This window comes from Vidua chalybeata, chromosome 3 (assembly GCF_026979565.1).
Source record: "Vidua chalybeata isolate OUT-0048 chromosome 3, bVidCha1 merged haplotype, whole genome shotgun sequence".
In the NCBI taxonomy this organism is placed as follows: domain Eukaryota; kingdom Metazoa; phylum Chordata; class Aves; order Passeriformes; family Viduidae; genus Vidua; species Vidua chalybeata.
This window is the reverse complement of record NC_071532.1, coordinates 79,439,219-79,464,774: the sequence shown is the minus strand read 5'-3', so window position 1 is coordinate 79,464,774 and position 25,556 is coordinate 79,439,219. Positions and strand designations below refer to the sequence as shown.

Below are 25,556 nucleotides of genomic sequence, written 5' to 3'. Positions count from 1 at the left end.
TTGCTAAGCATACCAGGCAATTGACTTGCTGCTGTGCCACATTCATTTTGTATATGAACTCTTGGTATTGTAGAGTACAGCAATTTCATGCTACAAGCTCACAAAGGCATTTCAGCAGTGCTAAAAAATGTCATGCCATTGTACTAGCTAGCAACTTAGCTTTATGAATTTACATACACCCTCTTTCCAAGCAAAACCAGGCCAATCCTGCCAATGTAAGATGCTGTAATAAACAGCATTTACGTTTCATCAGATGATACCCTTCTGTCTAAGGTATTTAACAGCTTCCACTTCTGCAATATCTAAATGCCTGTACTTAATCTTTTGTATTTGTATGTAAAACACACAAGTATACACCTACTGCCAAGCTCTAGAAGGAAAACAATAGCCTCCCTTCACCTCTTTTCAATCACTGTTTCTATGGAAGCAAAGACTATGCCAGATGCATACTGCAAGAAGCATGGGCATTTTCATGGAATTAGGACATTTACACACAGTAGAAGACAATAACTGCAAGCTCTTATACAAGGTTGTCCTTGAGCACCTGCCTTTACAGGGAGCCCTTGAGATTTCAAGTTCCAGTTAAAACAGCCAAAGCTTCTGACATTCTTCATCAGTGAAGAGATTCAAGGAGTAGTTGTGGCAGGATCACCTTTGCTCTTGTTTAAAATTCTTTGATACAAGTATAAATACAGGAGACCAGAGTTCACATATTGCCTTGAGGACTGAGCTCACCACATGTAATGCACATGTTCTCCAAGCAGGCTCTTTATTGACATATTCCAATGAAATTGTCAGACACTTGACTTATAAATACACCTGCAAGTCACATTTGGCACATGCTGATTTTTTCACTCTCAATTCACAGAATTTTATCTGCCAAGGAGCCCAAGATGTCAATGTTTACAGTCTTAAAAGTATCTTCTGCGTGCAAATGTTACTAAGTATTTTCATCAGTGGTCTTAAATGTAGACCTCTGCATGTAACACAGTGTTATTTTGCTAAAAAATAGGGAAAACAGCATATAAAGCCCCAATAATACATGCGGAAAATATTTTTAATCAAAATACAGTATGACATGAACAGTCAATTTAGATCTGCTAATAAAACACTAGTGTTTTATTAGTGTGTTTCATTTTTAGGGTGTTCAGACAGAGTATAAATATGATTTCTTAAAGAAAAAGCTCCATTTGGGAGGTACCTGTGGATTTATATAATTTAAGATTCCTAAGGGACAACCTGACTTAATTTACACAATTTGCATTGATCCAAGATTATCCCTGAAAACTTATTTCTTAAGTACTATGGACTTGTGCTATGAAAGCATACACTAGCTCAGGCTGGAAAAGAGATTGCCTCATCTGATCCCCTGCTCAACGCAGAGTCAACTAGAGCAATTTACCTAGGACCATGTTCAGTCAGCTTTGGAACATCTCCCATGGATGGAGATATCACCACAGCTTCTCCAGCATTACAAATGGGGCCACAATGTTTATTCACACTGTAAGGGGAAGATTCAAATATCTGGACCAAAAATTATAGCTGAGAAAATAGCACAGACACATGTCACAGAATAAAATGGAAAAATAAACACAGCAATACACTTTTTAATATGTTAATTACTAAAACCTTATTTGAAGTATTCTGACTAGTGGATACATTAGTGAGAAAAAGGCCTAACTTGTAATAGTTTCAAGCTATTTCTGTGAACAGAAGACTTGTTAAGTTTTCTCAGTTGAACTGCATCACTAAAACCAAATTAACAAGAATAAATTTGCACAGTACAATATAGCCTTTATACTAAAGCAGGCATTATAATAAAAACTGGCTTTATAGTATAAAATGGCAAGCTACAGTCTAATGCTCAAGACACATGGATGGAATAATTTAATGTTAGCGCTTCTGTTTTACAGATGTCTGGTCACAGGAGCAGGAAACAAATTTCCTCCTTACCCAACTATGTATGTGGAAAAGAGAAAACGCTAAAGAAGACTCATAGGTGGGAAAGAATGACACTAAGTTTTTGTTTAATTAAGTATTTACAGATCTTAAGGTTAATAGGGGCAGTTTTGGAATAATATTCTCTGAAGCAAATGGCTTCTGGAAAAATTTTGTTTACATTTATTTGTAACCACATTATATTTCTTTATACTTTTGTATTATTTTTGTCTATCATACACGGATTAGTTATACTTTAAAAAAATATTTCCTTCCCCACCCCCAAGACAGATAGATTTCTCTTTCCTTTTTTTTGACATAATAAAGATAGCTGCAAAGTATTCCCACAATACCTGGAGATAGTTATTTTCATTTCATTATTCCCACTGCAATCAAAATTTCAGCATTTGGTGTTTTATTGCAGTTCAAAAGGCACGTCATTCAAAGTTTTAATACTCTGTCATTTAAAACTGACAGATTAATTCTTTCTTCCTTTCCTGAAGAAATTTTTCCTTTTGGCAAAAAGCTACTTGAATATCCAGAATTTTTTGCTAAAAAAATAAAGAATTAAGATTTGGAAATACTGCTGATTTCCTTTTGATTGTTGAATAGCTAGACCTGTGACATGCTATCTGTGATGTTTTGAGAAACACAAGTGTTTTTCTGCTATGAACTGAAGTAGGAGCAAAATTTTTTCCAAGTTAAAAAATACATACAACAATGGGGCAAGACCTTTTTTCTTCTGGTTTTCAAGTTACAGGTGAAGAGAAATTCCAGCAATTCAAGCTGAAACAAGCAGTTGGAACTGCTTTAAATGTCCTGAAACACATGAAACAATGAGCTGTGTCATGAAGGGACTACCTCAAGGCAGTGTTAAGGAGGAGATGGGGACAGAAGGACAGAGAAAGTTTTCTCCTATGTTAAAATCAATGGTTGAATCAGGGGGCTTCATGAAATTTTACACTTTTATATATGTAGGAACTCAGACTCATAAACATTCCAGCCTGGGAAGCTACTACTCTGATAATAACTGATAATGGCATTCTTGAGAGCACTGGAGAATAGTTAACCTACAGAAGACACCACAACTGCAAGCTCTTCACAATTGCAAGGAAGGCTGTCCTCCTCCTCTTCTGACTCCATAAAAAAACAACAACTTTGTGGCAACTTTAAATTATAAAAAAGTCTTGTCACCAACAGATGTGTACCTAGAGGTCATATATTACACACTGATAGAAAGACATCCCATGACAGAGAAGAGCAAGGCACGGGAGGAATTACAATTTTAAAGCAGCAGTTGATTTTTTTTGAATGTGAAAGTGTATTTTTTATGAAATTGACTCATGAATTGGTGCATAGGATAAAGTTTATAGCCATACTTTACCTGTCTAGGTCACATGTCAGCCTTTCAAAATTCTTAAGAATTGTATAAACCTGAGCATCTTGACCAAGAAAGCAAGGCGGCAATAATCCATGAATATTCAATTGTTGCCTCTCCTCCAAGGTAAAAGCCATGCCCTGAAAAAAACAAAAATAAAAATAAAAACCTTGTACAGATGTACACAAGAGATAATTAATTAAAGAAAACTTACACAGCAAATCATAGTCCGGGTAAAGTCAGCATCATAAAATCTATTTAAAATTAAACAGAATTTAGAACTGTGCAATTATTTTGGGAAAAGGTTTTACTGAGCCATAAGAAGACCTGTAGAGATACAATAACTCCATCTCAGCACAGAACAAGTTAACATCTCCTGACGCCTTCAAGAATAATACCTGCAAAACTGCTAAGTTACAACTGAAGAAAAAAGCAGTCATATATTCACTCCACTCATTTTCTGCTTTTAATGAGGTCTGTCTGTCTAAAACACCTTCAGAAATTACCCAAGCTACTGTAAGAAAGATGGTGCCTTTACAATAGAAACGTGACTGTGGGTGTTTAGCACAGCAGCATTCAGCACTCTGGCTGCTGAAGCTTTACTCTGCTGTGGTAACTACAGCCAGTTAGTTTGGTTACCTAGACAGGTTATTTTTGTTTCTGTTTTGTTGTTTTTTTTCTCAGAAATAGTCACCTCATAAGGTTTATTCTTACAGTACAAAAATACATTATAAAATATTCCTGTATCTTATTAGGCTACGTTTTTTACTCCATTTTTAATCCAAATTTTGAAGTGGTTATGTCACTGTGACTTGAAAAAAAGTAGGAAAAAAGCCCTAAAGCATCACACTCTCTGTTCTATAATGATGATAATCAAGTTGTTACCTTAAGTGAAATGACGACTCAAGAAAAAGAAATATCTTATAATGAACACTTTACAAAACATCAAACATTTCCAAAATGTGCTTCTCCTTCCCTAGACAGGAAATGAAGGGAAACCAAGTTTAATAAAGATCAGTAACTGTTTTGCTGTAGTTCTCCACGTATGGGAGATTTCAGAGGTTTCCAAATGCTGCATTTTTTTTTCTCTTAATGAACTTTCTGTGACCAGATAGGTCATGAATGTCTTCAGCTGCTATCCGATCTTGAAAAATCATGGAAAAAGGAAGAGTCAACACTTCTCACAAGTTTATTCAGTGTTGATCCCTCTTATCTCCACTAGACTTTTTGGGCTTAAAAAACCCACGTGTGCTCATACACACTTCAGAATCAGTTCCAAGTGACTGACTTCGTGGAGCTACGTAGTTTGAATGGATCTTCTAGTGCTAGTAGTAAAGTGACAATCCAGTTATTCTCTGCAATTCTCCTTTTCCCTGTTTCCATTAGTCAAATGGAATGAAAAAAAAATCTGAATGTCTGTGTTTGGCTTTACATTAAATAAAATATAGTCTTTAATTACTATAATAGCGTTTTCCCCTCTAACTGGAAAATATATTTTATTTTAAAACAAACACATGTGTTACATCTTGCCAAATGTCTTTTTTACAAAGTACTTCATCTTGAATAGCGTATTCTCCATGTATTACTACAGCTTTATAGTAAACTTCAATTTCTTTGGTTCATTACTACAAAAACATAGCACCCACCTACACTCCCTAAGATTTACATGGTGAGAAAATCCTTTACTTGAATATTCCTCTTTGGCACAGATATTATGAATTTTTCAAATTTCTAAGAGGAAACGCTAATCCTTTTCTTCCCCCCTCAGATTCCATATTTGCTCAGAAGAAAAGAATTATCCTTAAAATATATCACTTGATAATTTAATAAGAGAAGGGCATTTTATAAAATATGTGTATCCTATTCCATCTGCTTATAAAAGGGAAGACTTCAACTATATAGGATTTAAGGGTTAGATCTAGATTTCTTGCACTAGACTCAGATTTTCTTTTCTACATAAAAATTCTTATTTGTTCCTGTTTGAAGTGTTGTTTCCCAGCCATCCAGCAGAGAGGGCTCTAGGTTCAGCTTGGTTTACACACTCCTTTCCCTTCCAGAGGCACATTTTGTGCACACCTGGATGGGACAGACTTCCATCATCTAGTATCCAAACTACTATAAACTATGTGGATATTTTTATTCTGTAGCTTCTATTACAAATAATTTTTTTAAGGAAGAACACTACTATAACAATCTAAAAGCAGCATAAGGGCAAGAGACCACACCATAAATATTAACCTCTGCCAAATTAGTTTTGATTTATTCACTGCTTTATGCTTCATATATATCACAGAGATTAAAAGTATAGTTATTATCAACCCTCCCAGTTAAGAGTTTGCAATTCTTCAAGAGCTGCATTTCATATTTTCATTATATGCTCTGGTTTGTTTTTGGCAAAACGAAGTTATTCTTCAGCCACCTCATTACCTTCCTTTCTCAAAGGTCAAAACTTTGGTTAATTTACTTTATTGCTCCTTACATATAAATACCCTTTCAGATTCTCAGTTGTACGCAGAAAGCTGAGTTTTCAAGAAATGTAACTCATTACAAATACATGTAATTTAGAATTTGTAATGTTGTGAAGTTTTGCAATTATAGCAGTGACTTCTATTACTGCACATCATTCAGTACTCTTTCATTATTTAATGTCTATGGGTTTATCAACTCCACTCTTAACTGTCTGTCCTCTGCTCATCTCCCCAAAGCCCCTCATCTACAATGTTGTTCTAGTGCAGTTACACATAGATCAATACCCTTCCTCAGCTGCAGTACTGAAAAACCACAAAACAGAATAAACAGCACAGCATCATCTTGTATCAGACAGCTTTTTGCACTGGCTTTCAACTGAATTTTCAAGTAGTGCTTGAACAGACAGAGAGTATATTCAAAATACTTCAAGAGCCATCTCAGCCTCTGTTCACAGTGAACAGAGAAAAGTTTCCTCTCTTAATACAAACTAGATTGCCCTGACAGAGTTTTTCTTCAGACAGAATACCTGAAGCTCATATAATTGCTAGGTTTATACAAAGCTCTCTAGAAAAACAGAGTGTACTAAAGCAATATGTGCATCTTGTCCCTGCACTAATGAGATTCACCTCCACTAAAGGGCAGCCATTATTCATTGCAGGGATCCTTGTCCAATTTCTCCCAAGACCTAGCCATCTTTTGTTCTAGTAGATCAAAACTTTCATTTTTAAAAACTCCAACTCATTTAGAAGAATAGCTCATTTCTTCCTCTTGGCCTCACTGCAGGTGTGCCACACAGGTATTAGCCTAAGAGCACGTAGAAGGAGGCTGGCTTAGAAGAGGAAGCTATGTTCACATCCAAGGTTCTCTGTCTCAGTGACTCTTTCATCAGTCTCTGGAAGGGAAAAATGAAGGTTCATAAGACTTCAGGGGTTCAGGAGACAACCACCAACAGCAGTACTCAAGATCAAGTACTCACTTGTATATTTGAGCCTCCCATATCCATGAAGGGGAAGGGAAGAAATGAGGAGGAAGGTGAAAAGGTATAGCAAGGATGTATATCTAGAAGTACCACCATCTCTGAATTGCTGGAATACTGCTAGAGGAAAATTACAGTCTCTAGAGTATTTTGGGGACGGACAAGTAGGTTCATCACTGTCTCAGAGTCCATCAAAAAGTAAAAAAACTCTCTGTTAAAAAACTCATTCTGTGTACCTAAATCATAACAGCGCAGTGAAGAAATTTCAACGATGTTGTGTAAAAAAGCACACAAGTCTGAGGGACTCAGATATGCTCAACATCTGCTGCCATGGCCACAAACAGGAGAGGTGACACCTCACCACTCCTTGCAGGCTGCCAGCACAGCAGTTGGTATCCCTGAGCAGAGGCCAGGGAGTGCTCTGCCAGACAAAGCTCTGAGAAAACTTCACAGCTGCCTGCAATACTTGTCTGCTCAAGATCTGAACCACTTTTTTGAACAAATGGACTACAGAACCCAGCAATTCCATTCTTAAAAACAAACAAAAAAGGGCATGCAAACAAGATGAATACTTTTGGCTGAAAGACTGAAAACACTCTTCAATTACTAGGGAAGAGTTTTTTTTCCCCAATACATGCCAAACGAAGAATCAGTGGCATCACTTCTGGTTGCCAGTCACACATCATCCCACACTGCTCACACCACTTATGTACAAGGTTGTCTCCAGGAGAAATTCAACTGCAGAACCAGATGCAGTCCTTAGGAAACCATGGTCTTTGGTATGCTTGAGTGTTTGCAGGCAATTCTTTTGCTGGTCAAGCTTTAGCCTTCAGCAATTTTGGCTTTTCATACTATGCTACTACTGTTAAGGAGGAATCCAATTCAAAATTAATTTCTTTTAAGGAAAAATTCTTTGGCTGAGGAAGCAAAAAAATGCATGCACAGTCCTGCTAGGTATGAGCTACATAAAAACAGTTTCAGACACCTAATGTCATAAACATTTAGGATCAGAATATTAAAAAAAACACACAAACAAACCAACTAAAAGCACAACTCTGCAAAATTTCACACATTCAATGAAATTTTTATAAAACCTCTATAAAAATATAGAACATATGGGTTTTCAAGTGTTTTAAACAGCATTTAAGAGTTTAATCATCTGCAAATCCCTTTGAGATATTTTATATAATTTGTGTTTTTTAAGTCACCTTATAAACAGGCAAAAAGAAAGTTTTACAAACATTTCCTCTCCATTTTTCATTTTTATTCTCCAAACATACTTCAGAGAATTCAGATAAATATTTCTAATACTCCCTGTCCAACAATCATGTCAAGGCAGAATACACCAGGAAATAGAATAACTCATCTGAGCACAACACTCCATAATGAACTCATTCTGCTGAAAACAAATGTGGTTTGTGGCAAGAAATTGGTGTTGGAGCAGTACATATGGCTAAAGATATTTCTTCTCTTTTCTCTACCCATACTTGTCATGACTGCCAAAAATATTACAAACAGAGGCAGCTAATGCAGCTATTTGGGCAAACATCTCTTCTGCAACCAGTGCTTCAGACCACACCAGTCACAGGAAGAACCCCAGTACCCTAATTATATAAAATTAATCTCTTTTCTTACCCCAGTAGGTAAGAAAAGAGATTAATTTTTTTAATGGTGCAAATTCACACACAGTTTTCTGTTAAGGTGGTTTCTTTTGGACCTGAAGAAAAAAATATTTCTGCAAAATGTCAATTTGCATTAACTCGGAGATTCATGTTTCTTCTTAAGAATATTTGCTGTAAAGTCTACTTACAAAAGAAGGGCTTGAATAGCTGAATCTAGTTTCAATTTTAAAAAAAGCCAAAATCTGGATCATTAAAATTTTGGAGAAAAGAAGAAATCCTTTCAAATGGTGTTTATGGGGGCTAGGAAGAAAGATGACAAATACAAATTGATAAGAAGAAAAAATATGCTCAACAGCAGAAAGTTACGACAGTTCCAAGATGAATAGCATAGAGCTAAGAAATGAAAACTGAATATGAAAATATTGATTTTCTGTTACAATCCTCTGGCAACACATACAGATGACAGCTTTGCTTTCAGAACCAAAGGACTTCGATAACCACTTATAATGCACATGTTATTTAAAGTATTATTAGACTGCAAGTAGAAAAGTCACTGTGTGACAGATCTGCTATCTTTCAAAAAAAATTCTTTTTCCCCAAAACTATGCTCAGATTCTACCAGGCATTTCATGAGGCATATTGGTTAACTCTGGATTATGCATAAAAATCAGTATACTAACTAGTGATTAACAGTCCATTAGATTGTCTGGCAGAGAAACTGTGGTTTTCTTGCCTTTCTACCTAACACACAGATCTTGTCTAGGTCTTGGCCTACAGCCAAGATCCCTGAATTAGCAATGAATCCTGCTAATTAAGTGCCTTCACTGGAGTTTGGAAAGCCAGACCCAGACAGGTATCTACCCTGGTTAAGATGAGGAAGGAGAAAAGGTAGAGAAGGAGGACTGGTGAAGTGCAAACAGCAGAACCCAACACAGATTCAGCACTTGTGCTCCTTTGATAAGCCCCCACACACAGGCATCCATCAGCACTTGTCAGACTGTGAGGCATGCTGAAGGTAAATAAAAACCAATATACAATACCTGATGGGCACAGCTCTGAACATACAAGAAAAGAAGAAACTGTCCTAGTTGCAGCTATAAAATGCCAAAAGGCACAGGTTTTATGGGCTTTTCTTTAAACACAGCTTTTTAACAAGTACTTTAATTTGAAAAACTATATCGTGACATTTGGCATTTATATTTCAAAGCTGTTTTTCTAGAGTTGTGGTAGATCTGCTGCAGTGTGTTGAACTCACAATTTTTTTTTTCCCAGAAACATCAAGTGACCTGAAGCCTACTCATAGCTCAATTCTAAGTCCACAGGATTTTCAAAAGCAAATATAAAAAGTCAAGTCAACAGGGGAAACGGAAACAAAAATCAAAACCAGCTCCCAACAAATAAAGCCCAGATAAATACAGTAGCTAACACACACACCCATGGACTTATGACTCAAAACAAAAGCAGATGGCCAGAAGGAGACTTCTCAGACTTCTCTTGGCAAATTCATCATGGGAATGTGTGGGCAGCTTGGCAGCCATGCCATGAGCTGACACTGTGATTGCACACAAGCATGATTCAGACCAGCACAGCACAAATGACACATCACAGCATTCCTATTTTAACAATCCTTTAAGCTAAGGTAAACAACTATCTGAACGTAAGCAAGCAAACCAGTTTTAAGAGACTATTTCTATATATGTGTTTTGTTGTACACATACAGAGTAAAATCTTTTTGCATTGCATAATCTCCTCTCACCCTAACTTTAAGACCATATTACACAAACAGCAGACAGTAACAAATAAACAGTAAAAGTCACCAAGATAATAATATATAAAAACATATTGCATGCTGTGGTTTAATGTAGGATGATGGCTTGGGTCTATTTAAAATTCTAAATTTAGTTATTCATATGAAATATAGGCACCTATCCATCCATGATAATTATAAGATAAAGTTAAAGCTCACTCTAGAATAGGTACCTTGCAGTCACTAATGCTCCAATTACTATATTGATTACAGACCAAATTCAGGTTTGCCACATAAGCAAATTGAGAACTGGGAAGCTCAAAGGTATGGGAACAACCAACATTGCTCATTATGGCAATAGTATCAGCTATAAATCCACTGCATAGCAGGCTATTACAGCACCAGGCAGCAGCCAGGCACAACACTCCCCTGTATCTCAGGGGGCACTAATTACCCAGATCTGGCTGCTACATCAAGCCTCTGCCATCCTTTGGACTCCTCAATCCACATGTTCCCTTGAAAAATCATATTACTCTGAATTATTCATATTGTTACAGGGATATTTAATCCCAAAGAAACCAGAAAAATTGCTAGAGCTGCATTTATACACTTTCAAATCAGAGCTGGCTGTCACAAAATGTGTCTGTCTCCCTCTGGCCACCCCCACCTGGGAGCTACAACAAACACTGGCATGAGCCAACGGGGAGCTGGATCAATGGATGTGGTTATCTGTCATTAACAGCAACACCCTGATTCTGTTTGTAAGAGCAGCTTTAATTAATAACAGGCTTACTAACTCATATCAGCTGTGGTGTGTGTGTCTCCTGACTCAATTCCCTAGCAGAGATATCCCACCAGCAAAGAGAGACCTGTCTTGGCTCTCTTGGTTGCCCCTAGACCAAACAGCAGCCTAAAACACAGTTTAAACTATAGAGCCAGAGAAGCTGAACAAATATTCTTATATTGGGGTTTGGGTTTTTTGGGGGTTTTGTTTGTTTGTTTGTTTTGGTTTTTTGTCCCTGGATATTTCTGAGCCATTTTTATTCTTTTATAACTCCTTTGGGATGTACTGACCCTCAAAGATTACTACTTGGGAAAGCTCTGCCTATGGGAACCAGAGACAAGAGCAGTTTACCACATCACTTACAAACTTTTTGAGCATGTTCTTATGGCAGATTTTAATTTTCAATATAGCTTACCTATGCTATAGATTAAAAACACTGGTTGTAGGCCATTTCAGAGATCTAGCCCCCTCAATGAAGCAAGGTAACAAAAATAATTTTGTTAATTACCACCTTTGTCAATACTGTTTGTCTTCTAAAGATGTATCAGTGTGCAGATTTATTTTTAGATATTAAATTTATATAATAATAGCATAATAAATAATAATTTGAATAATGGTTGCTTTTTAAAAATAAAGACATTAAATAAAAAGAAAGAGGTTTTATTCGACCATATCTGTTATTCTACTTAATAATTTACTTGTACTACGAGTCAGTACCCTATATCTCTAATATGTAACTCTAATCAAAGGATGCCTGCAATGCTATCAGTGGAATAGCTGACATGGAATCCCTATTTATGAAGGGAATTTAAATGAAAATAATATCAGCTGACATAAAATATATTGTTAACCAAAATTATTCCAAACAAAGCCAAATAATACCTCTCTAACTGTACAATTTTACAAATAAAGCACAGTCACCAGGCATGCAGTCTCCAATATAGAATGCAACAATAGAATATTTACATTTGCAAAATCAGGTGTTATTTGAGAGTCAGGCATTATTTCCATGTAAGTAGGAGAGGAATTTCAGTAACTGCCAAAAATTCCATCTGTCTGAAATAAGTACTTAACCAAATACAGGTTAGTAAGCCCTGAAATCCTGAGGGGATTTGATAAACCTGATATGCTTAACAGATTTTATTGTTACCTTTCAGAGACTAAACAGATTACCAACTACTGTATTCTGGACTTCTGATAGGACTAAGCAATTAATTTCATTTCACTGGCATGATAAACAATTAATAAAAATAAATATTCCACAGACAGAGGGAAATCTAAGTGAGACCCTAGGTGGTGCCCTTTTCTCTTTTTTAGGATTATAATGAACTATTTCAGTCAAAATAAATGAGATTAATACTTTCCATTGTCATAGGTAATCCTATAGTTATAGTATTTCTATTACCACAGCCTGGTAATGTGATCTGTAAGCCTTTCTGCCATATACATTTATTGCATATATTGCATACCTATCAAGCATTTCCAATTCTACAGATGGAAACTTACTTTCCTTTAATTATCTCAGTCTAAGAGGTGGTAGCACATGTATACATGAAAAAAAAAAAAAACAAAACTTTGTTTTGGGAGCTTGTTACATCAAATCTTGGCATTTTTTCTCAGAACTGGGCAGTACTCTAGAACACAGTGTAGAGCAACATGCAAAATTTACACTCTCAATGTGCCAGATCTATAAGCACAGTCCAATCTATAATTGCTGTCCAGCAGGTAGACAGTAATTCAGTTTTTGCTGTAACCATAGGCATCCTATTTGCAATATTCTCTTGCAAATAAAGTACTTTCCTGCTGAAAAGTCACTGAGGATTCACGTTATCATGAACAAAGTGACAAAAAAATTGGCCAACTTAAGACTTTGAGTACTCTCACTATTATTTTTCCTTTTTGAATTCTTAAACTCTCCATCTAGTCATCAGTAGCCACAGTCATTAGTCGAACCACAGGCTGGTTCTATTACAGCACCTGAAATAGCAGCTATGGGATAGAAGAGTACACAGTGTCATACATCAGACACATTCCTGAAAATTATAATCTTACCTGAACTTTGCTACAATTTTGTTTGGTTCCATCCCTTTAGATTAAGACAGGAGGAAAATACAATGAAGGGCCAGATTGACTGGGAAGGCAAACTCTTTAAAATTCAACAGGGAATAAAAGACACAACTAGTCTAAAACTTTAGTGTGAACTCTGACTTTGTGACCTAAAACTGTTACTTAACCAGTTCTACAGAGTCATGCAAGCCTTCCAGAGTATGAAAAAAAGTTAGTTGATTGAAGGAAGATATCTAATAACAGCAGAACAATTCCATTTAAAATTGCTGCACCAGCTGCATTCATACAGCTCTGCTTTTGCCAAGATACAACCTGCATATCAATGTGCTTGCATAGAAAAGATTAGACTGAAAAAAATCACAGCAAAAGCTGTGATAAAATGGGGTATAAAACACTTTTCTTTTTATTTGACTGCTCTCCAAAAGAGCTTGACTCATCAAAGCAAACAGTAGACTGAAGGAAAGTGAGCATTATGGAAATAAGATCTGAGTAGTAGTTAAGGAAAACAGCCAATATAAAACCATGTGAATTTGCTATCAGGCACACAAGAGCTCTACCTGAAAGAAAACTCGCAAAGGTGAAAAAATGACAAGAATCCTCTCTCAAGAGACCTGATGCATTTCAAGTTGCTACCATTTTCAAAGCAAACCAAGGATTAGTTGCCCTTTTATCTAACTGTGCCACACACTGAAATTCGAGTCTAAAACAACATGAAAAGTAAAACTAGACAGAAAAAATCCATTAAAAAAAAAACCCAAAACAAAACAACAAACCAAAACCCAGACCCTTATGTTAAAAAACAATTTTCTATGTTGATGCTGTAAAATGTAACCTGACAGTAAACATTAAACACAAGTCTATTTGAATCTGAAGGAAATAGTGCTCCTCTATTCTAACTTTTCACATTTCCTATAATCTAATTATGCAGACCCATTATAAGCTTTTTCTAGCTACATAACAGAATAACTGCTCCCTTCCCTAACATAGACTGTGATGCCAGACCCATCACTTGTACAAAATGAGAATACCTTGTTTAAAGGTATTAACTCCTAATTAATCTGGAGTGAGCTTTAACCACTGTCCTTGGTGTAAGCTTGTTCTGGACACACTGAGTTAGCAGACCTATAAACACAACATCTACACAAGACAGTATGGAGCAACCAGGAACACAGAGGAAAAAGAAGTTTGAAACAAACTGGCAAAACACAGTATTTTCAGACTAATAGCTAAAGCATTTCACAAAAAAAATCAAACAAAAAAAAAACCACAAAACAGCATTTATGCAGTGAAGGCAGAGTAAAATAAAATGATAGATCTAAGGACATACTTCAAACAGTATTTTTTAAGTCTTACATGGGGTCCTTAATCTTAAGATACCTGTTTGCAACATATTTTAGGCAACAATGAGAGATGCACTCAGGTTAAGAAAGATGAAGGATCATCAATTTTCACCAATTATATAACCTTTATACTACAGTATACTACTTTGTAGTGAACTACAAAGTAAGTCTGTCCATTTCTTGAAACCTTTCAACAATCCAGAATAATGTTACCATGTCAACCAGACAGTAACACCAATATTAAGCCCCTTTCATGCAAAATTGAACAAAAAATCCACTAACAAAACCAACTCTGAAAGACACAAACATTCTATTTGTTTATTAACCTCCACATTACAAATAGGCACACTAAACTTATTCTATTAATTCCTAAAGTTCAAACAGTATATTCTCATTACAGAAAATGGAAATATGCAAAAATATTACAGATACTAAGGGCTTTATTAAGAAAAAAATCCTCTCCAATGAAGTCCTAACTGAAATCCATGTCCCAGTGGATCCACAGGTGTCAAACAAGCATCACTTCCAGCCCTGATCACCTCAGTGGAAGTTTCCTATGAGGCACATTAACTTTCTATGCATTTTTATGCAAATGGAAAGGGGAGTGCTGGTTGTTTCACATGGAAAGTGCAGACACTTCTTTGCTGCTCTAATTAAATTAATTTTAGTGTTCACCAGGTACCTGGTGGTTAAATGACCAGCTGGCAAAGAAAACCATAGTACAGAAATATTAGTTCATCTAGCGTAGGCAATGTAGCCATAGCCATCACTGGGGTTTTGTTAGTTTTACTATTTCTACACAAATCTGAGAGTATATCTTATTTCCAGGCTCACAGTAAGTAGATACTCTTCACATGCATTTGTTGCACACTACTACAGGATTTCCCACGTGAGAATGTCAAGGATCTGCACTGTCTTCAAGGGCAAAAAATAGGGAGATAAGAAAAGAAACAGTAACAAGAAAACCCAGCACAGACAGATTTTGACACTAACACAAATCTTCCATTTCTAGGTGTCATGCTTTTTCTCTAGAAGATTAAAGGCTCACAATAAAATGGCTGAAAAGTTCATATAACAAAACACATACTTTTTTTCTGAACTCAAATGGCAAAACAAATTGAACCAACAGTATTTCAAAGAGCACAAAAATCTGCTCTTTAGTTTTAGTCAACTGAACTGCCTTTGGGGGGTTTTAGACAGCTTATGGTAGGAACTTTAAATGGAAAAGTAGACCAAATTCATTGTGGTTGTTGTACCTTGGCTATTTATACTGTAGTGACACTGCCAGATGCTATTCAGACCATTTCACGTCGAAGGCATAGGAGCCTTCAGATATTCACAATCACCCTTGATGATTATGTACTAAGAGCTTAATGGCAAGCTTCACAGCAAAACAAAACCTTTTATTTCACCACTGGTCTTGACTATTTTGGCAAAGGTTACATTACTTGCTGTGTGAAGTGGGAGTGGCAACCTTCCAAACCAGGATGACTGGTTTCAAGAGGGACCAGTTAGACTCTCCTTCCCCGAAAGTGTTGGTCTCAAAAGTAGTTTCTGCTGTTGTACAGAAGCATCAGTTTTAAGTCTCTCAGCATAGCAAAGCAATCCTTGAAAGAAACAGATTTCTTTCACCAGTACTGGCACACAAAATAAGACCATATGTCTAAGCTATAATATGCAAGATTTTCCAAAGACAGCTTATTTTTCTAGTAGGAAATGTAATTTACATAGACTGAACTTTAGGATTCATTTACAAGATTCATGAGAAAAACTGGCTTCCTTATAGTATAGAAAAACCACTGCTCACAGGGAGCAAGCTTTAATACTGCAAAGTCACTAGCCTTACTGGGGACACCAACCCAATTTAGTTGTGTTTATCTGCCTCTCACAGCGGCCAAGAGAAGTAGCTGACTTTTCTAAAAGAAAAGTAAGACCAGTAAAGTCACAAGAAGGAGTTGCTTGGAGCTGCTGAAAGAGCACAACAGTAAGCAGAGAAAGCAAGCCAAACTGGTGTGGCTGAAAGCAATGGGAATGGAAAAGTTAAGCAGAAGGCCCAAGCAGATGGGGAATGAAGAGCCAGCAAAGCAAGTGAAACAGTAACAGGATTTATTTTCAACAAATAACTGAAAGAGAGCTCAAAGGTAGGAGTCATGGACCAAATAGAGCAAATCCAGCCTGTGTAAGGAACACTAAGATCAGAGAACACACACGAATGCAAATGTGAAGGCTGAAGAAATGAAGCTCAGATGAACACAAGAAGGAAAAAACAGGTGCTGCAAGTAATTGTGCCAGAAGAGCTTTGGACTGCTGCAATCTGCCTCACACACACTGCACACACAAAGAACCTTACTTTGCCGTCTGTTCCTAATTATGCCTGGATTGAAAGCTCAAATCACACTGTGAACGGCAACATTTCTTTTCCCAGGCAGGGGTGGGCAGCATTATCCCACTGGAAGCTCACAAGGATGAATCCAGAACCCCAGCTGGCTTTCAGCGGGAATTACAAATCACACAATTTAGAGGGGAATAGGAGGGTCCCTCAAACAAAGCAGGTACCCAAAACACATCATCAATGGGGAAAGCTTCTCCCGGTTTGGCAAGTTTTTAAAGCTGGAATCTTTAAATTACTGTGTTGAACCAGAACTATTTATTAGTCTTTTGTAAAATGAATGCTTTTGTTTAAGAGCTTAAACTAGTCTATCATTAGTAGTACTACAGCAAACATTAAAAATCTCTCTACTAGATACTCTTAATTTCTTCCACATGTAGGAGAATGAACTGAGAGGCATTTAGAGATTTCTAACCTTTCACATTCTAAAGTAGGGACACAGGTTGTGAAAGGTATATATGCAACTCAAATAAACACAGATAATTAGAAAATTCTGATTGCATGTGTCCAGAATCCACATTTATCCTGTTACACATACAGACATATTCTTGAAAAACTCGTAACTTCCTCCATAGACTGCACAATTTGCCAAATAAACATCTTCTGGCACAAACAACAGAAGGAAATCACAAATTTAAAGTAAAAGTAATTAAGTCCCAAAGGTTTTAGTTTGGGTTGCTACCTATGATACTATGGTATCTAATGTTTGTCATTTCTCAAGTGTCAGTGATAGCCAAGTTTGTTACCTAAAAGTAGGTCAGGAGAACCTCTTGGCTGGGCTCATGTAGCTCTGCAGATCAGTAGATCTTGTACTAACAACTGTGTCAAGTTTGAATGCCCTCTCATTCTTTGCTATCAGTTACACTGTTAAAGAAATCTGCTTGTTCAAAACCAAAAACTAGTCAACTCACCTCCTTCTAAGAGGGATTTTACATTACAGGAAATTCAGAAACCTTCAGAAATAAAACATTTTTACTTGTTTATTTGTTTCAGATGAAACCTTGAGTGAAAGTACACAGCACTGGCAGAAGTCCACAATAAAATTCCAGAGATTTAGCATACTTTCTAACCCATTAACACAAAACTTATCCAGATCGTTACGTATGTTTTCACTCACTTCAGACAAATGCACAACAATAATACAAAAATCACAATTGCTTATTCTGTTTACAAAACAACACTTATTTCTTTATGTTCTTTGCTTTCCATAAGCTCTCCAAGTATTTGTACTGATTTAATATATATGGTCTGACTTTAGAGGTGAATTGTATAATAAAGAAAGTGTAACATCCATAAATAATACTGCAGGCAGCTTGAATAAAATCCAAGTAAAAGAAAATACATCACTATATATCTTCTTCCTCCATCATCATTCAACAAATCCAACCACATGTTGGGCTCTGAAACAGCTGACCAGAAATTGAGAATATCTGCTCAGATTAGCACTATTTGATAGATAATTATCACTGGAGAGAGAGGAGGTCTAGACTGCTTCCTATTGTTTGATTTTTTAATTTTTTTTTCCCTTCTAAAGAGAGGAAACCACTAAAATACATCCTGAGCTTTCTTCAAAATTAGATAGGAAAAAAGTCATGCCAACATCAGACAGTTTTAAGGGGCTGCAATTCAGATGCCCTACATAGGCTTGCTTTTAGGAGCAGATATGTATCAACTGAAAAAATCCCAGACTTGTTTCCCCCTTTGATAAGAGCACTCAAAATAATGTTTTAGTTATTAATTTGTGGTTGTAATGAACTGACACATCATTTAATATTCTCCTGGCAGCTAAAGTCCCCATTAAAGCAATTATAAACTTTACATCTAAAGCATTTAATTTAGAAAAAAAAATTGCCCTTAAGTTGACAGGATGTCCATGAGAGATATAAAACCATGGATGACAACACTTTACCCTAATCCCTATTGGGTTGAGAAATGAAAAGCAGAACAACAGATTAGAAATAATGGGATTTCTTGGGTTAATTTCTTTTAGTAGGACCAAACCTGCACATATTTGGCACTTTGGCTGTATCAAAGTGAAAAGAGAAATGCTGTTTCTAGCCAGATAATTTACAGTCCCACATAACCCATAAAACCATTGCATACTTAACGATCTGAACCATCCTTACCCATTTAAATTAGCTTTCATTGCTCCCTAGAAGTCAGATGTCACTACTATGAATCAATTTGAATAAAGTCTTTTTAAAGAATATAGGAAAACAGTTATCAACTGGACATGATTTTAAGAGAAGAAATGTTTATAATGTAGTTATCCATGAAGTCCAAAGCAATATTATATGCACAGAGTTCATGACAGCCACAAATAAAAGAGAATCAAGCAGCTTGGAAAGGTCTTAAGGAGGTCCACTGGTCCAGCCCTACTGAGAGCTGTCCAGCTGGGCCAGGATGCTCAAGGTCATCTCCAGGGGAGTACTGACTCTCTCCAAGGATGGAGATTCCACTTCTTTCTCAGCAGCCTTCTACTGCAGTTGACTGTCCTCAATTTTTCCTTCTATTTTTCCTCAGAACTATTACAAATTTCCCACACTCAAACTTATCTTCCTGGCCTCTGACTCTTCTACTGTGTCACCAAGTCACCCAGGTCTCTTCCTGCAGGCCTTCTTTCCACTTGTTTCCCAGGCTGTTCCCTTGTACAGAGTTATTCCATCCTAATTGCTGGGCTGCTCATCTGCCTTTATCTAAATTCATGACATTCCTGTCAGCCCATTTTTCCATCGTTTCTAGGTCACTCCAAAAAGCAGCCTGCCTTATAACATGTGCAGTCCTCAGGCTTGCAGACTCTGTCATTACACAACTTATTCATACAGATGCTAAATTGTTCAGCCCATTATGCTTTAACCACAGTATTTCATTATCTGAAATAACAATTTTGTTCTTCTTTCCGATGGAACAGAAATCGTAAGTAGAACATAAAAGCAGTGGTCTAAACTGAGCAGCTCTCAACATTGCTCTGAAGTTTCCTCTCATACAAGTAAAATTTAGAACAAGCTGTGTGTAATTTTTGTGATACCCATGTGAATTTTAACTTTCTCTTTGAAGGCTTTTCTAATATCGTTGAGATATGTGTTCCTTCCTTATCTTCCCTGGGTGTGGTTGGCCTTCCTTCAGCCTCTACTCCCCTGTGGTCTTTGACAGGACTTTCTGGATTGTGGGGTTTGTTTGAGTTTGGATTTGTATTTCATTTCTAAATTCAGGTTTTTAGAAATTGAAAGGATAGGTTTTCAATAATTCTTAAAAAAATGAAAAAAAAAAGTTGCAGAAATACTTTTTTGAAAGATAATTTTAAGTATTTCTTTTCACATTCTTATTTTAGAAAATGAGTAGGAGGTTCTAAGAAACCCCTTCTAACTTCATCTTTTTCTGGGCAGAATATAGCAGTTAATTAGTTTCTCTGTTCAACGGGTGAATACTCTGCAACAGAATAAGGCATAATAAATACCTGATAATTACTTGCAGCTTTACTGTGTTTATTTGAATCAAACTTTGCAGTTTTGAGGAAAATTTTTGTAGCATCATCTACTGATCTTCCATGAGAAACTATTATTTAGGATTATGAAAAGTGGGGAAATTAATCTAACCTCATTTTCTCCAATTAACAATATCATGTTATCCATAGTTTAATGTAAATTAATATAAATTACTAATGGCTGAAAGATACACATATTGTGTTATTTGTATTGTCCTAATTAAAATTAATATCGCTTCTAAGTTAGATCATAGAAATATTTATAGCCTCAACATGATTTTTTTGTTTCAGCATTGTTCTTAGATAATTAGAGACAGACAATTTTTTCCTCAGTATTTATATTGTGTCTACTCACATTATTTGACAAAGTAGAAAAAAATCTAAAGTCTGACTTCATAAAAAAATGACATTGCTGGAGGGATTTTTTACATCAATTCTGAGCCTTGAAGAGCTGTAAATTAAAAAAGAAACAAACTAACAAAAAAGCCAGTGAACACTGCAGAAACATTAAAGTACGTTGATTCTGAGTGGATTATCAAACCTACCAAAACCATCTTGTTAAACAGCTCCAATTATCACAGTTCAACAATAATTCCCTACAGTATCAGTTAAGGGATTAATATGTTTTAAGGTAAAATTCCAGAAGAGATCATTTTCATCTGCGTACAGAAAAGCAATTCAGAATACTATTTTTCGAAACACTACAGCTGGTAAGAAGTGTCAGCAAGGGAGGGGGGAGAGGGAGATGCCTCTCTCAGGGATGTTGCTTCAGCTCAGACTCTGCAGATACCACGACGCAGCAGAGCTCTGTGTCTGCTCTTGTCCAACACAGGACCAGCCACATAAAGCCAGCACAGATGGCTGCACCAGGCTGGATCACATGGAGGAAAACACAAACTCCAGCCAAGCAGTTACATGAGCAACAGCCCTGCTGGACGTGCCAACAGAAGAATGCTTTTGGAAGATCAGTTCCTGTTGTCTAAGACAGCAGCAAAGCTATGCTGACAAAACACTTCCTCCTGCAAGGCACACATCCCATCTCCATGAGAGGGCTCTACTGACACAGCTGCTTCAGCAGAGCCTCTGGTCAGCCCTCCACGAAATCACTGCCCATCCTTCCCCAAGAGAACCTTTGAGAGCTCTTCATGCCATAAAAAACAAAACAAGTCTGGTTAAATAATTTTTGGTCTGTATCTTTTTTTCTGCTCAACAGCCTGTGTGAACCACCCTTTAAACACACACACTCACAAAAAAACTGCTTCAATCTGGTCACACATTTGCAACCAAATGAAATGAAAACTAATATATAACCCTGGTTAATGCAGTACCATGTCTGAAATTAAGAGTGTTGTTACTCTCTTTGCTTAAGGGAGAGCTGATAGCATGTAATTTTCTGAAGTAGAGAAGGGGAAATGGAACATCAGTCAGGACACTTTCCCAGCAGAATACATTTACAAAAGCTGAAGTGTTCCAGCTCCTTGAATGAGGTGATTCCTGCATGCACTTCACCAGCTTTCTCTTCTAGAAATACAAGAAAACACCTAACTACTCTAACAATAAAAAAAACATTCTGGAAACCTTTCAGGCTGGGTCACTTAGAAATGCTGAAGTAAGTACACGATTTGTATTCTGCCTTAGTTTTCAAAACCCTTATCCAGACCTCCTCTATATCCTATAAATGAATGTTTTACATCTTGTCAAGGATTAGTGTCTAACCATCAGAAAGTCTTACAGAGCCACGTAAAAACAATTTTCCAGGTGATCATTCTATTATAAGACTTTTTAACTCTAGGAAGTTTTTCCTGGGTATACACACAGCAGTGAACCAAAATAAAAATCAGAGGATACATCACCAATACTAATGAATATAAACTGTTGTATGTTCTTTCCCACACTTCCCATACTATGAGAACTCATGGGAAAGCTGGCCTGCAGATGGTCTTACAAGCTATCAGGACATGGTTTACCTAAAAAGGCGGCTCTTTATTCTGTTCTTCAATTCCAAGTTTTGGTAGAACAAGCTCTAAGATCCCTTTATTAATTTATTTTATGGGGTTTGTGCCTGAATGAATATGCAGAAAAATGTATTAATGGAAGGTCTACAAATTTTTTTTCAAAAACATCAGATTTTGGGAATTTAAATGCTGTATGTTCCTGCCAGCATGAGGAGCTGCAGACCGATTAGGATTCTGGCAGCAGGTCAGCAATGGGTGAGTAAGGCTGGTAGACCAGCCTTTCTCACCCACTGAACCCCAGATCAGATGCAACTGTTTGCATTTGAATTGGCACTAAGCAATAGCAAGACAGCCTTTATAACATACTACCAGCTTAACAGCAAAAAGGCAGATAGCTATTTAATGCTTTTTAAATGGCTCCTATGAAATAGTACTTTATCAAGACATTAGACAGGAAGACAGCAATAGCCATCCAGCAGCGGTAAGGGATGCAGGGATTTGAGCACTTGGTTTGATCACTGTATGTCACTACATGCATATTTTACCAGTAGCTATGGACATTGGACCCCACCTAATTTTTAGAACACCGGTTAAAGTAAGCGCAGCAGAAATACTTCCATCACTCTAACTCAGAAACCCTATCTTATGTTCACACAGGGCAAGCACTGCTCCCAAGTGAGAAGGTTTTCACTATGTATAAGTGGAAAAAAGCAAAAGCATGTTGTACATAAGCAGGTCTACATGTCAAATTTTTCACTCTTTCATCATTACATTCTAGCAAATCACATACTTCTCTCAACTACAGCAAATTCTCTGTAGGTAGCAAGCCAGCAGCATTTTAAGTTGCCTTTCCTAGTTTTAACAGCTGGGGCAGATGACAGCTTGGAAGAGAAATGACAGGACACTCTCAGGAAAGTGCTGCCTGCATTTTGATGCATGTCAAATCTCACTGATCTTATTACAGGTGAAATTCTCTCACTTCCTTTTTAGGAGAAGGATGGCTGCTCATGCAGAAACAAACCATGGTATATCAATAGAGCATGGGTATATTAAGCCCCAGCAACCTCATAAATTGCATCTGATAAAAGTGAAATTTGTATTAAGGTTATTGTCTTCTCTTGCATGGATTTAAACCACAGCATACATCTGTGTACAGTTAAAACATACAATGAAACATTTTTACTGCACTAAAACATGTTGGGGCCTACAGAATTGCCTAAACCCTGACACTAAAGGCTTTGAATCCCTTATTTCTTAATGATACATATTAGGTACATGTACGTTAGGTATTTTACTTGAACTGAAGGGAGTCTTTTGAATCAAATTTCCTGGCTGTCACCACTCATTGTATTTCACTCATGTTGTGGAACAGTCTTGCAGCACTTGAAGTGAATTCTTTTTGGATAAAAAGGAGTTAGAATATAGGTTCCAGGAGTTCATCTAATATGCCTGAGCTGTAAGTAGATGTTCAGTTCATGGGATCAGACTACAGTTAGTTCAAAAGTACCAAAAAAAGCAACCCCAAACAAAAAAACCAAACAAACACAAAACAACTATAAATATTCTGCTCCCTTCTAAAGAAAACAAAACAAACAAAAAATAAACCAATTTTTTAATAGCTCCAAGCCTCAAAATCTCATCAAAAAGTTCTTAACATTGTATATTGTGGGTGTCTGATCTACAGATCTATGCCACTTGCTATTGAAAATACAGACCATCAACTGCAGCATTTACTACTTGCATACTGTTTGCAAATCTATAGATGTGAGCACATAACTTTAATTAAGATGTAAGAGATTGGTATGGAAACGATTCTAATATGACCACGGGCTACAGCAAGTATTATGTTTTTCTTTCCAACAGAATAAAGAAAAATGTCACATTCTTTTTTATTATGTACTTGTTAGATTTCCACTGACATGTTAACATAAGCAAGAATAATATGATTAAATTAGTCTGAGTTGTGCAGTCATAAGAATTGCACATGACTCAGAATAACTGTAAATTGAAAAAAGCAGCCTGTACCTCCAAGAGGAGCTACAACAACAGATTTTGGCTTTCTCCCTGAAGTGGTTCCTGATCAGTGGTGATGCTGACTCATGAAGGATTTTTTTGTGCTACTTCTACTCTCATTGATTAAGTCAAGTGACTTCTTGACTTAATCTGTCTTCTTTATTGCCAGCCAAGCTTTACTATTTACTCCTATCTCTTGTAACTCCATAGTTAGCAAACCTCTAGCAGACACGTTTCTTCTCTCGTCACCAAGACTGCTGAGCCTGTAGAGCTCCAGCTTGTTTGAGGGTCTAGACCACAACAAGGAAGGTGGTCAGTTAGCCAATAAATGCCATGGAGGTTGTTTTACACCTTTGAAGTAGACAGCACATTCAGCAACCTTTCAGGGCAGTGGGGCAAGCCTTTTTAGGAACTCAAAGGTAAAAGTATACAGGCATCCCTCTTTCCTCTAGGCTATAGGTCCACCAGGGTCCCTTTCATCTGGTTTCATTAGATTCACACATGTTGCAGTATTTTGAAGCTGTGCCTGCTTTGAGCAAAAAGCTGGACTAGATAAGCTCCAGGGGTCCCTTTCAACCCAAATTATTCTGTGACTCTGAGTCTCAGTTTCTAAGCTACTATTAGGGTATCCAGAGAACACTGAGAATCCAAGCAAAACCTAAAGCTGTAAAACAGCTTTAAGAAAGGTACTTGGCATGGGAACAGCTGTGAGCTGAAAATACACAGAAAAACCAGAGAACAAAAGATTCCAAATATCAGAGACAGAATTCTAGCAAGACCAAAGATCCCCTTTTTCAAGTGAGTAAAATCAGTTATGACAGCAAGACAGACCATGCTTTGAACTCTTAACTACAGCAACCTATCAATAGGTTGCTAGCCAGGAGAGTTTCAAGTTGCCACTGCTAGCTTTTGTATTACTTTATTTAGTAACAGAGGTGGTAGCTACTTTAATAATTCACTCAACTGGAGCAGAAGACAGCTTGACACAGTTTCTGTAGAGGCTTTTAAAACCTTCCCTTTATGTCTCCTCTGCAGCACACTTGGACTGTGGCTTCCAGTTAAATTTACAAGCACCAAAACCTAAATGAGCTGAGGAGAGTAAAAACAACTAGGGTGTAGAAAATGAAAGAAATAAAATCATCACAGCTTAGTTGCTCTGTAGACCCAGCTAGAAGATTCTCAATCTGTGAAATTAAGTTCTTTAGTGATGATGGGATTGTTCACTTAGTAGTTATTAGAAGAATTCCTTAAAATTACTATGAACAATTTTGCTTCAGAAACAGCCCCATATGGCCTCCTCTTGTGCCAGAAAGAGTAGGATGGGATGAGAACTAGAGGGTTCTGACAGACCTTCCCCTCACAACAGCTACTTACACAAACAGAATGAACATCTA

At 36.8% G+C, this 25,556-nt stretch overlaps 1 protein-coding gene across 2 annotated transcripts in view; it reads right to left on the bottom strand.

Moving 5' to 3' along the window:
* ME1 (malic enzyme 1) overlaps positions 1–25,556 on the bottom strand; it is a 152,672-nt gene that overhangs the window by 111,528 nt on the left and 15,588 nt on the right. For both annotated transcript variants that reach the window (XM_053937907.1, XM_053937908.1), the window contains exon 2: positions 3,323–3,456. In XM_053937907.1, coding sequence (XP_053793882.1) covers positions 3,323–3,456 — 134 coding nt within the window. The remainder of the gene's footprint in view (positions 1–3,322; positions 3,457–25,556) is intronic.